Source organism: Ammospiza caudacuta, chromosome 12 (genome assembly GCF_027887145.1).
Source record: "Ammospiza caudacuta isolate bAmmCau1 chromosome 12, bAmmCau1.pri, whole genome shotgun sequence".
In the NCBI taxonomy this organism is placed as follows: domain Eukaryota; kingdom Metazoa; phylum Chordata; class Aves; order Passeriformes; family Passerellidae; genus Ammospiza; species Ammospiza caudacuta.
The window spans coordinates 3,120,097-3,133,903 of NC_080604.1; the positions used below are offsets into that span (position 1 = coordinate 3,120,097).

The 13,807-nt window shown below is 45.9% G+C and overlaps 1 protein-coding gene across 1 annotated transcript in view; it reads right to left on the minus strand.

The window, feature by feature from the left end:
- Window positions 1-200: 200 nt before the first annotated feature.
- Window positions 201-13,807, minus strand: part of WNT7A (Wnt family member 7A) — a 35,159-nt gene continuing 21,552 nt past the window's right edge. Inside the window, exon 4 of the mRNA XM_058812841.1 lies at window positions 201-3,562. Coding sequence (XP_058668824.1) covers window positions 3,083-3,562 — 480 coding nt within the window. The 3' untranslated portion in view covers window positions 201-3,082. The remainder of the gene's footprint in view (window positions 3,563-13,807) is intronic.

Sequence of the window (13,807 nt, forward strand, 5' to 3'; positions counted from 1 at the left end):
TCTAGTTGAATGCAGCATTTGGTTTTCCTTGCTCTTTAAATCATGGTTCCCAAACTGTTATTCCAGTTATTAAACAAATTGACAGCTTTTTTTTCCTTTTCTTCTCTCCATTTTCTCATCAGCAATATTGTAAAATAGAGGGAAAATGTGTACCAAATTGAATTCCTTGTGCATCCAGTTTTTTATTATTGTGAGTAAAACTGTTTAAACATATTTGTCCTTCAATAATTATTCTGCTAGCTGTACGTGGCACGTCACTGCATATGGAAATTTACAGGAAGCAGGAGTTTTGCACATTACTTTTCTATGGTAAAAACATGCTGCAAAAGTAATAACTTGTAAAGTAACTCTAATTAGTGAGGAAAACACAATTTTAACTATGATATGGTATTCACTATATCAAAGCCCACTACAAACTGGGGGGAAGATTCCAATATTAAATGTTAGACCTGAATTATTTAACCCTAATACAGAGTTATAATGAACATCCTTATGGTATGTGGCTGCATTTTAAATCTAGTTGTGTGGAATTGAGGAGGACTAAGAGCAGTAACTCAATGAAAATTGACAAGTCATAAGATTGAAAGTAAATTACATTAATAACTTTATTTTGATACCCCATTCTTGGACCTGAATTGAATAAAAATTCTATTTTGTGTTAAATGGCAGGCCTGCAAAGAAACTGTGCATTAACCCCTGATATACATTGCTAGGATTAGGAACTGCATGGGCTTGTGTTCTTAAATAATATATATACAAGGAATGAGTTAAAACCCAAGTCCTAACAGGTAGGTTGTCAAACTTTGCAGCATCTTTTGTGATGCTTCTGTTTCCCTTCTCATAAATTCTCGGTTTTCACAGTGCTGGGTGGGAGTTTGGCCTGAGGAGGACCAACACACAGGACAGAGGTGTCTCACCTGGCCCTGGTGGCACTTGCTGCTGTGCAGGGAGTCAGTGACACATTCCCATCATGATGCTTCATTAACTGGGGAGATCCTGCAGTCTGGAAGGAGCAGAGAACCTGATCTGTCACAGCTGATGTGCAATATCATCTGTAATGCTGGGCCACCTTTCTTACCCAGTGAAAAACAACATTAGAATTAGACATGGTTTTTTATCAGCCACAAATGAGTTAAGGAATGGGAACAGAACAATTCTAAATGCAGAGAAATATTTACTAGTCCAGTGTCTGAAGAAATCAGCAGTGATAAAAAGGAAATAAAGCAAAGGGAATGCAAAACAGCTTAGTTGGGCTCTGAAAAACAAGTGAGTAGTCTTTAAATTTGCCTCTTTAAACTCATCCAAATGTTTTTCTGTATTTTTGGGCTCTGGCCTTTGGAGGGGGGGGGGGGGAAAGAATAATGTAAATGCCAAAAGGAGTTGGACAAAAAGTAAGCTTTGTATCCTATCTATGAGAATCAGACGATGTGTGTCATGCAAGTTATTACAGTCCCAGTCTACAGTCCTGCCCTGATGAGAATCAGCTTTGACAGCAGCACAAAGCAGAGGTTTAACTGACAGCACACACAGCACATTTGCGAGTCATAACGCCACAGTTTAATGACTGACGCATGTGGGAAGCTAATTCGGATTTTTTTTTTTTTTCTTGAATGGGATAAATGAGCATCCAGTTAATACCAATCATGAATTCAAGCCATGTGACAAAATTGATGCTACATACCCTGTTCTTGTTTTGCATATTCTGCAAACTGAGCTGCAGGAAAGGAGCCAGGAGAGAAAGTTCATCCTGCTTTCTGACACATCCACCAATTGCAGCTGAATGCATCCAGCTTGCTGCTGTTGTGTTCACAAACTAATTACCCTTTCTCTGTTAAATAGCCTAAGAATTACAAATTGTATGCCTGTTTTGAGAAAAAGCACAGGTTGAACAAGCAGACGTAGTATAAATAAAATATTTATATAAAAATAGTCTCTTACAAAATATACTCTCTTATCCTATGGTTGATTTTTCCAAAAGATGGAATTTTGTCTGGATTTTCTTATTTTTAGACATATTCCAAACAGGATTTTATTAATGTTTCTTTCTTTAATTGAAGAGAAAAAAAAAAAAACACAAAAGGCAAAACTGGTAAAGATCTGTAACCCCTACCACTCCACTTTTGTTCCAGACAACTAGCAGCAAACAGGAGGAAACAAACAAAAACCCCCAAATACAGTGTGTTTGTGTATGTACATATATATAAAGACGCCAGCTTTTGTCCTTAAACATCCAGTACTGTAGAACGTATCCTGCAAGTCCAACTAATAGAAATACCCTAGTCAAGAATAATATGTACAGCTCCAGTGTTTCTTTGCTGATCCTACAAAATTATTCCACAAAGAAAGCCAGCTATCTACTTTAATTGCAGAATAGTTCCAGAAAGGTTGGTAAAGTTCTTCTTTTAATTAAATAAATTAATATTAGTTTTATCTGAATAAATTGTTAAATATTGTTATTATTATGCCCAAGTGTCCCAAATCCCTGTGCTAAAATCTGCAGCTCACACACACACGAGAAAGGCAGATAAAGCAGTGTCTACAGAACCCTTCCACAGTTCCTCTTGCTGCAGCAAGTGCTGTGACGTGGAAAGATGGGCAAGACCAGCAGAAGCTTCTCACGAGTGTGGATAAATCTGTGTATCCACACACTGCCAGGGCAATTCACGGGGAGGCTCTGTCCATCCCATCCTGTGCAAAGCCCTTCTGTAGGGATTTCTCCCCTACCCCTCCCTGCTCCTCGTACACAGAGGTGTTTGAGCACCCCTTTCCCATACGAGAGCTGCTGCCAGCCCCAGAGATGCCTCCCCGGCCGGTGTCTCTGCAAGGCAGCCAGCGCTCCCTCCTCACTGAGGTGATCCTTTCCTCTCTCTTTCATGTCTCTGGTGGCCCGGGGAGGGGTTTGCTTGTTTTTGTTTCTTGGCTGACTTTATAAGAGTCTGAAATGTGTATCCACATAAGCAATGAAAGGCGAGGAGAGAAGAGAGGGCTCCGTGGGTGAGCATCCCTTGGGGGAGAGCAGCTCTTCCCGCAGTTCCATCAGTGCATGTGCAAATGTATCCAGGCCGGGAGCGGCCGGGCAGGCTCACTTACAGGTGTACACCTCTGTCCTCTCGCTGCACGTGTTGCATTTCACGTAGCAGCACCAGTGGAACTTGCAGTTGCACTGCCACACGCGGGAGTACTGGTGGGTGTTGTAGCCGCGGCCGCAGCACATGAGGTCGCAGCCGTTGGACTGCTGCGCCGTCTTGTTGCACATGCGGCCCTGCGTGCCCACGCTGCCCGTCACCGGGTCCTCCTCGCAGTAGTTGGGCGATTTCTCGATGTACACCAGGTCCGTGTCCATGGGCTTGCGGTACGAAAGCGGCTTCTTGATCTTGAGGAAGGTGGGGCGCTTGTTGCGGCTGGCCCTGACGGGCTCCACCTGCACGGCCTCGTTGTACTTGTCCTTGAGGATGTAGCCCAGCTCCCGGAACTTGGGCAGCGTTGTCCAGCAGGTTTTAGTGGTGCAGGACCCCGAGACCCCGTGGCACTTGCACTCCAACTTCATGTTTTCCTCCAGGATCTGTGGTCAGAAGAACAAAGAAGGATGCATTAATAGCAGGGCTGTCAGAGGGACACTGGCTGGGTGACGCTCAGGGATGGGTTTGCTGCCACCACGCACGGGGCACGCTGCTGTCCCAGGCAGCAAATGCTCATCAGTGTGAGCCAGTTCTGCCTGCAGAGCTGATTCCCTGCCTGCCCTGTGAGTTCAGCAGGGAGGACAACTCTGCCTAACTGCACAGCCGAGGGACCAAAGCTGGAATGGGACCCTCCTCAGGCACAGCTTTTCTCCAACAGGATTGCCCAGTGCCCGACTCTTTCCTTTGGAAGTTGTCAATCCTCATCTTCCCTTCCACCTTCACATCCCCTGAAACTCTGTCCCTGTATCTTCTCCTGCTGTTTACCAGCCCAGTCTTTGCCAAATAAACTGGAGTGCAGCTTAGTCCCCGCTCTGAGTCCTGGGCCCTGCAGCTGACCCCAAGCAGCAGTGACGTTGGGATATCGCAAGCAAACACACCTAATTCCGGCAGTTAATTTCCCACTGTCTTGTACTTGAAAGAGGCCACAATAATTTTGATGATGAAACTCTGCCTAGCCTGGCAGAGCCCAGCACTGGAAAGCCCAGGCAGAGGGATTATCAGGGCTCAGGGAGTGGTCACATCATTTTTCCCCTGAGAAAACCCAGCTGATCCATGCAGCTCCAAACCTGGGCAGCCAGTCAGTGATATGGAAATTGGAATTAACCCTTTGTTACAGCCTCTCCCTTCAGCTTGGGGTGTTTGGAAACAGCAGACACTGTCACTGGCCATTTTCAGCAGAAAACAGCAGCCTGCACTGAAGGAGCCAGGTCCAGCTCCTCAAGCCTAAATACTCACTGTGAGCTGGGGGTGGCAAGGACAGAGCACTGACCCAGAGGAAGGTCCCTGCCAGAGGAAGGAGGGTCAGAATTAGATGAAATTTAATATCTCTTCCTATGCAAATCATTCCGTGGTTCTGTAATTTTTTGGTTCTATGAAATAGCTTTATTTTTATTTTAGTCTAGGAGCAGATTGTCAGCACATGTGGTTTGAAGACAGGATCACAACCCCCAAAAGCACAGGTCCAAGCCTTTGACACAAGTGAACTCAGCACATGCTAGGTCACATTTTGTGCTGCTGATTTTAAATCAGCTTTTCATGCAAACGATCTAATGACTGCCCTAAAACTCAGATGTGAGAAAATTCCATATTCTGATCTACATCTTAACTTCTGCTCAAGCTTTGCCTTTATCTTGTTATCTTGAGTTTCTCTCTCAGCCACTGCATACTTCTTTTATTGCTCACTCATTCATAAGGCAGGACACTTGGAAGATAGATGAGGAGATGGAAAAGGAGTTATAGCACAGAAACCGGAAAAATAACATAAATTCCTTTAGCCTCATTTGTACCTTTTTAAAAGCTCTCTTTTTTGAAATTGAAACTAGCCAGGGATACATTTCTCAACCCTGATTCAATCACTGCTCTTGTAGAAGGCCTGACATCCTGGTAAGATGTTCAAACTTGCAACAGAGTATTTCCAATCTGCCACGGGGATGCGCCAAATTGGCTTGGAACAGGAACACACAACACATGGTGTGCCACCTACCCGGGCAGGGCTGTGTCCCGGAGTGAAAATTGCCTTTTGGTTTGTTTCATTTCCATCCCAGCAGGGTCTGAGGGATAGGGGCTCCTTGGGAAGGGATGGGGGCTCAGGAAGGGATGGGGATCCTTGGGAAGGGATGGGGCTCCTTGGTAAGGGATGGGGGCTCCTCAGGAAGGGATGGGGCTCCTCAGGGTGGCCTCGTGCCCTGGGCTGGACGCCAGCCCCAGCCCCAGCCCTGGCCAGGCCCTGCTCTGCAGCTCTCAGCCCAGCCTGGCCACAGGCACTCAGGGCTAAAAGGGCTTTTGAACAGAAGTTTGAGCAACACCAGCTGAGCCCCAGTGCTAGGGGCCCTTCCTAGAAGTCCGAAAACACCTGGAAGGGGATGGGAAGGAGAAAACAGGTGAGAAAGTTCTGCTTTATTGTTCTCTCACCCATTTATTGTTTCTGTATTTTCCTAAGGTTTACTGGCTCCCTATCCCTTTCTCTCTGCTCTTGCCAGAGGTGCCAGAGGTTCCAAACTCTCTGCTGGAATCTCCCTGGCACATCTGCCTCACCTGTGTCCCCTCCAGACCTGCCTCCTCTAACCCACCCTCTCCACCTGGGGCTCACACCCCTCTTGTTGCTTCTGTCCTTGCACACAAACCCATCCTCCTCTCTGGGCTCTCAGGGCCGTGTCCTGCAAATCCAGCAGGGCTGAACTGGCTCCACAGCCTGCAGAAATGAGGCTGCACGGGACTGGAACTGCCTGGCCTCAGCAAAAGCAAACCTGCAGGGGTGATTTGATGGTTGTACTCTGATAGAGGTGCTCGGACTATTTGTTTTACATTAAAATGTGTGGATGGTGGTATTTTAATACTATTACATTATTCCAGTACCCTCTGATGAAACAGTGCCTGTAATATGGGATTCTTTGGGTAGGGACACAGACCAGTCTTTTCCTTGGTTTCTGTGAGCCAAAAGCAGAACCCTTCCCTTAAAAACTCTGTCTGTGTTAAAGCATTCTTCACCTTTTATTTCAGGATTTGTTTCTTTGAAGGAATTATGCAGCAGTTCATACTTTTTACATCAGATTTAAACTTTAGGTGTGTTACAGACTGACTTTTCCTAAAATGTAAGAGCATGGAGGGCACAAAATTTCAGATCCCATGTTTCTTACCAAATGACCATCTCCAGCTCCACCAGCCATGGAAAGTAAATCTGCATGCACCAGTGGGCGCTCTGAACTGGATCAAATGCAGACAAGGAGCTGCAGTTCTTTTAGCTTCGTCCACTTTTTCTTTGAGCTCCTACAGCAAACTGTCAGTACTTGTTTCTCCCTCTGTCTCCCTTTGCCATTTGCCTCTGGGAAATAGTTTGTGGGGAGAGCTGGGCTGGCTCTCCCTGCTGATGTTATCTCCAGATGCAGCACCTCTAGGCACTGCTATTGCTTGCTCTCCCCCTTTAGCTTTGCAGGGAATGTGTGGGATGGCCATGGCAGGGTGGCAGCAGCAGCCCAGGAGCTGCAGGGGCTGCCCCAGCTCTGTGGTTCTATAGCCTGGCAGGGGCTGTTCCAGCTCCATGTGGTTCTGCAGCCTGGCGGGGCTGTTCCAGCTCCATGTGGTTCTGCAGCCTGGTGGGGCTGTTCCAGCTGTTCCAGCTGTTGCAGGCTCAGCCAGGGCTGTCCCACCCTGCTGGGGGGCCCATGGAGAGCTGGCTCTGTGCCTGGCATGCTCAGACACAGCACTCACACCCACACAGGGCTTCTCCCAGCCCAGAGTCTGTCCCCAGTCCCTTGGTGGTGTCAGTCTGTCCCCAGTGCTGGGCTCCCAGCACCAAAGCAGCTGAGCTTCCCAAGGATCCCACACCTTGGGTCAGGACTGCCCAGCCCCAGATCAGCCCCAGCTCTGCAGCCCTTGATGCCAAAGCTGTGCTCAAGGACCTGCATCTCACACCTGGAGATCATCCCACCTGCAGCAGGATTCCCATGGAATCAGTGCAGGGCCAGGCACCAGAATAACCCCAGCCCAGGCTGCATCTGCAGCCCAGGTAATTAATTAGCAATTAGCGAGACACTGACTCCTGCCCACCAAGGCCATGGTCCTGCCTAATTTTGCCTGACATCAGAGTGCCTGTGTCAGGCAATTACTGTCTCCTGGAAATGTCTGCACACACACCTTCACTAAAGGTCAAGGAAAGTGTAAGTATTGGAAAATGAGTGAGATTTTCACTCCAGAGAAGAACATGGGAGGGCTTGGAGAGGGCCATGGGGAACTGCCCCTTTCAGCTGGTGGAAGGTGAGGATTGGTGATTGATATTATTACAGAGGCAATTGTGGCTCCTTAAATAAGACAAAGCTCCTCAAACTTTGGGAATAATGTTGAGATACATTATTAGTTTTGCTATTGGAAAGATTGATTGAATAAAAAAGAAGTTTTAAGCTAATAAAATAAAGCCATGCCTTATTTAGTCTTTCACCAAAATAAGGTGAGAACCAAATCGTGTGTAGGGTGAGCCCAGGAATTGGCAAGGGCACTGGATGGATGTGTAGCGCTGACTGGACAGACAGCAGAAGGACCATGTCTCTTAAAGCTATTGCGAAACGTCTCTGCCACTTGTTTCATCCAAGTGTGAGATCCATCTCCAAAGGATGATACTGTTTAGGTAACTTGCAGGACTGTTCTAGCCCCAAAGCTCTGAAATCTGAGGGCAGTACAAGTAACACCTAGTGCTTTTTGATTGGGGAAAAAGAAAGAACAAGAGAGACCACAAAAAAAGAAACCCTGCTGTCAGAGGCAAATCCTATGGAATCTTTAAGAAATTGAGAAACTGCATAAAAACCACCCAAATGCAAGTTTAAAATTAGCAAAGGTATAGTTAAACAGGAAAGGTGGAAGCTATTCCCATCAGTGGATGGGCACTAGTTACAAGCACAGAGGTGCTATCAGATCTCTTCTGTGGGAACACATTTTGCACTGACTCCTCTGCAAACTGACTGGGATGAGCTTGGGAAGGATTGTGTCCCACAGAGTGACTCATTCCAGACAGCCTTTGATACCTCACCTCATGAAGATCTTATTAAGCACAGCCAAAAGATATTTTTTCTCATGTTTTTGATAAGTAAATCCATGCAAAAGAATATCTGAAGTCAGTATCAAACAACTTTGCTCCAGAACACCACGAGCTGTGACTCTCCCAGAAATCCTGCTACCCCAGGCAGGCTGAACCCTTTTTCTCATGACAAGAATTTTTGTGTTTTAAATAAAAAATGAGCAGGGAATCGCCACAGTGCATCAATCAAACCACCTTTGCACTTTCCTTGGAATTGGTGTCTCAGGAAAATTGGGCAACCTGCTGGTCACAGGGCTGCTTATGCAGGGAGCCAGGAGCATAAATAAATGCTGCAAACACCACAGCTGCCTGGGATTTCAGCACCTTCACTAAGGGATATCCTCTTTTAAAGAGCAGAAAAACTTTTTCCAGGTTTGAAGTCATGACACCCTGAAAAATGAAGGCCTCAGAAATTTTATTGAACTCTCATAAGTTCAATCTTTTTTTGTCCTATTTCTGACCTTTCTCTATGCCACCCAAAGCAGGAGATTCCTTTCATTTCTTGTGCGCCCTTTACAGGATTTCATATTTATTTTGTACTTTCTGCCCGAAATATTAGTTGCCCTTTACTTCATCTTTATAAAAAAATGATCGTAAGTTGGAATTATCTTTGAAATGCAGCTTCTGTCTCCCGAGTGTGTCAAAGAAGCAAAGAACAAGTATTAGTGAGACTTTCTGCATGGTCCCAGTACTCACACAATGCTGCCAGCATGTGCAAACAGAATGAGATGTGATCCTCTCTCCCTGGGCAGGTTGTGTTGTTTAAATCACAGAGCTGGAGCCCTCCAGGCTCTGCCTAACACTGAGCAGAATAGCAAATGAACGAGAGCAGGACCAGTAAAAGCTGAGAGGAATGCAGCAAAAAATATTTTCTCCTGCATATTTTTCTTATACTTCTGATAACCTCCGTGACTTGCTGTAGACTAAATCAATTTATCACCACTTCTGGGTGCAGAAAGTAAATTTCACAGAATGCCTTTATAGCTGTTATTTTTGAATAGCTGAATTTGGGACACAAAGGACATAACTGGTTTCAGGAGGTGAGATTTAATGAGATGGATTCTCACACCACCTAATTAATGCTCTTCTCAAACATAAGGCCTGGCCCTTGTTGCCTTTTCTCAAGCTGTAAGATTGCTCTGTGCAATAAAACAAGGTGTCACAATGCCTCAGGGCCACAGAAACATTCAGGGGGAAAGCCCTCCCACACCATCCAGCCCCAGCTGTGTCTGATCCTCATCTTGTCCCCAGCCAGAGCCTGGGTGCCACATCCACAGTGTCCTTGGGCACCTCCAGGGATGGGAATCCAACCCTCCCTGGGCAGCCCTGCTGGAGTTTAACAATGCCTTCCATGGAGAAATTCCTCCTGAGAATTCAAATCTTCCTCAGCTTTCTGGCACTGAGGGGTCCTTCTAGGAGAGCACCTTATCTGCTCTGGGGATGCACTTCCACCCAAGCCCTTTGGTTTCACAAAAGTAACTGTGCCCCTGGGGCCAGGCCCTCCTGCCTCAGGTGTCCCCAGGTGCTCCCTCTCCTCTCCTCTCCTCTCCTCTCCTCTCCTCTCCTCTCCTCTCCTCTCCTCTCCTCTCCTCTCCTCTCCTCTCCTCTCCTCTCCTCTCCTCTCCTCTCCTCTCCTCTCCTCTCCTCTCCTCTCCTCTCCTCTCCTCTCCTCTCCTCTCCTCTCCTCTCCTCTCCTCTCCTCTCCTCTCCTCTCCTCTCCTCTCCTCTCCTCTCCTCTCCTCTCCTCTCCTCTCCTCTCCTCTCTCTCTTGGCCATCAGAATGCAAACCAAAGACATTAATGCCCAAGCTGGAGCCTCAGATTGGGTTTCCCATGCTTTGCAAAATCCCTATTTTCTCTGTTTTCAGTGGTGCATGCAGTGCAAAACCTCCTCACCCACCCTTTCACAGGAAATGCTGTTAGAAAATTACAAATTTCAGCTGCAAATCCCCAAATTTAGGCTTAGGTAGGTTTTACATTAGGACAGAGTCAGAGAGCAGCATTTTCCCAGTTGGATGTAGCTGGGAAATGGGGGATCCTGGTGTGGCACTTTGTGTTTCTCAGCTGCTGATGACAAAGGCTTACTATCTGAAAGGTGAGACCCCTCAGTTTATTGAAGGGTCACTGCTGTTCTGGACCCTGGGTACAGCTGCCTGAAGCACCATTTGCCTTTTGGTTCTGAGGGGTTTTCTGTTTAAAAGAAAGGCAAATATTTTAACAGAAAAAAAAATGGAAATAATTTGAAAACATAACTCTCAATGGGTTTGATAAACTACTTGTTTTTGAAAAGTAACTCTTGTGAGACACATTATCACCTAGATTAGACTGGATCAATGCAGTGCCAAGTAAGTGTCATCATGTAGGAAGTTTGAAGATCTGTCATAAAAAGGAACTTTGAAAAAATAGTTCCGAAAAAAATCTGATTTCTTTTATTATGCTTTCACTTGTTATTATTAGAATATAGCTGAATTGTCTTAAAGAGTTTCAACATGTGATTTTATATTCTATAATTAAATGAAAATTGGATTTCCTAGCCCCTTACTGAAATGGGATTGTGAGATTAAGGGAAAATTTATCTAGGATCATTACTTGATGCTGTCCAAGCAAAACTGACACTGTGGACATGATGGATTTCAGCTTGTGAAATACTGAACAGTCTCGTTGTCTGGCCCACCTGAGCACTTTGTAGGATGAAGCTGAAATAGGCTGGGGATGGGGGTGGTGGCACAGAATTACAGATAGAGTTGTTGGTTCTGTTATCTAGCTTTCCTTCCTATCACTACATAAGTTTTCCACAGTACATATCTTCCTTTCCAAAAAGATACTGGAGAGAAGGTTCATGCCAGAAGTGAATAGAAGATGATGATTGAGGAGTTTTGGAAATGAAGAAACAGCATGGTGCTCACTGACACTAAGACACTAAGTTTAGAAAGAAAATGAGGCAGCAATTTTTCTGCCTTTTGACATGCTACCCACATAACATTTCTTCTTAGGTCATATCTTCCCCCCTTACATTCTGGTCACCAAATAAAAATCACCCTAAAACACTGATACTTCCAATCAGGATTCTCATAAAATAGTGACCTGTGTGGTATTTTGCTATGTATTTAAAATGTCACGGATGTCCACTGTTAAAATCACCATTTTCCTTAATCCCTGCTTCACCCCACAAGCCCATCCCTGCAGTCAATGGATCAGGGCAGTGGAGGCAGTGAAACCCAAGCTCAGCTGTGTCTGCTGACCCTGAGCCCTTCAATGCCAATGCAATCCTTCCAGCATCCTACACCCAGAGTGTCTGCTCCAAGTTCTGATCTTGGGACAGTGATCCTCACCCATTCTCTGGGATTCTCATGATATTTCTGAAGAAATGGGAAACACCCCCAGGTAAGAGGAACTGAATTTAATTCTGTTCTTCAGTTTGGGTACACAATGAGTTAAACTCTTGGGGTTATTCAGACAAGGACGTCACTGCTGCCCCTTGCTTTGGGTTTTGTCATGGAACCTGAGTCATTCTGCACATAAAAACCATGCAGGGAAAACAAGAAATGACACAACTGGAATTTGTCCTCATCACAGCGGATTCACAGGGAGAGGAATGACCCAGGCCTGACTCATCCCCTGAATTTCACCCTCTGTGGGACCCTCCCCAGTGGAGGGGAAGCTCTCCAGGGATGGTGCTGCCAGTAAAGGATTCTGTATAAAGAGCTGGGAGCCACCAGGTAGAGCATTTTGACAAATGCTGAAGCTGTCGAGAGGAAAGTTCCCAAAGAGTGATGGAAACCAAGAGAGCAGCCTGGCTGGTTCCAGACGAGTAATCAGGAAACACCTCTAGTGCTAAACTAACAAAGCCAAGTACTGGCAGGAGCATGAGCTGCACAATATTATCACTTCATATTGCTTCCAAACATTCCCAACCAATAGCCACACACAGTTAATTACAGGTTCATTTGGTTGCATACCAAACTGTGAGAGTTAACCCTAGGGTACCCAGCAGATGATGCTACAGAGGACATTATTCATCATGCTGAAAAATGTCTATAAATTTTAGTTCTCCAAGACAGTAGTTTTAGTTGAAAGGGATGTTTTTCCTTTCTACTGGCCTTTTTAGGTAATGTCAAAGTAATTCTTCATCAATTGTGCAGTACTGCCTTTATAAAAACACAGCGTTTCTTACCTCAACTTCTCCATTAACTCCTTTGGTCTAGAACAAAACATGAGCTATATTGTATTTGATACAGAGAGACATATTTAAACTTCAGCCCTAACACTGTTCCCAGCTCAGTAAATGGCACTGGAGAGGCACCCATGGCCTGCTCTGCCTGCCTGCCATTTGCTGATCTGGGAAGAGCACCTGAGCTACCTCACCCCCACTCCCATTCCCCTCCTTCCCCCAGCCCCTCTGTTCTCCAGGGATAACACCTGGAGATAACAGGGATGGCCTGGGCTGTGCCACAGGCTCAAAGCCCAGTGCCAGGGGTGGTTGTGCCCTGGGGGGGATCTCACAGATTGGCACATCAGGCCACAGCTGCTCAGGGAAGTGAGAGCCATTCCTGTTAGTTTAAAAGAAATGTCTCATTACTCCTCCAGATAATCTCCATGCAATGATGTTAGTTCTTGGAAAGCAGGAGCTGGATCACAATGATAGAGTGTATATTGTGCACAGACTTCCACACATTTTGTGTTTGCAATTCAAAATACTCATGTTATCATCAAGTAACATGATTTTGGTGTTAATTGTATTACAAAGATGACTTTCTAATTAAGTTTAATCCATAAGTGCTTTCCCCCTCCTGCTGCAGGTCCCCACTTCCACGTTTTCAGATAGCTCCCACTTCTCAGAGATAAAATCCTACCAGCAGAGCCTCTCTCTGCAGCCCCACAGCTGCCAAGAGCAGCATGCCCAGACCCAGCCAAGTATTTTAACAGGGATCTTCTGGCCTGTTCTCAATGAAAATTTGCTCCTATGCAGAAGAAAGTGGAATTTCCTAAATTTCTGTGTAATGCTGGGTGCAGCCTAAGCACAGGGTGCCCAGGGGAGCTGTGGCTGCCCCTGCAGCCCTGGCAGTGTCCAAGGCCAGGCTGGGACTGGGTGGGTTTAAGGTCCTTTCCAACCCCAGCTATCCTGTGATTCTGTGATTGCACCATTTTGAGCCATAGTTGAAGCTTTTGTCTTACAAAGGAATCAGATGCTAACAGAATTCACTTGGGGTGTGCTGAGTGGTTGGATGGGTTCCCTGAGCCAGCTCACCCAGTGCTGCTGCTTCTCCTGAACTGATCTACCTGCTCAGCACTCACACACGAGCTCAGCAGCAGCAGCAGCAGCAGCCTGCAATGCCATTGATGGTTCCTCTTTACAAGCCACGCACAAGTGAGTCTTCACCTTGAGACAGATGTTTTTAACAAAGGGTTAACCAGTTGCTCCACGTCTCCAGTTCAGAAGGTGGAACAGAGCTGAATGCGAGTCCCACCAGTACATGAAGCACCAGCTGAAGAAACCATGCATGTCCATCGTGCACCTTCAGTGTATTAATCTGATCTCAATTTGATAAATCTCTCATTAA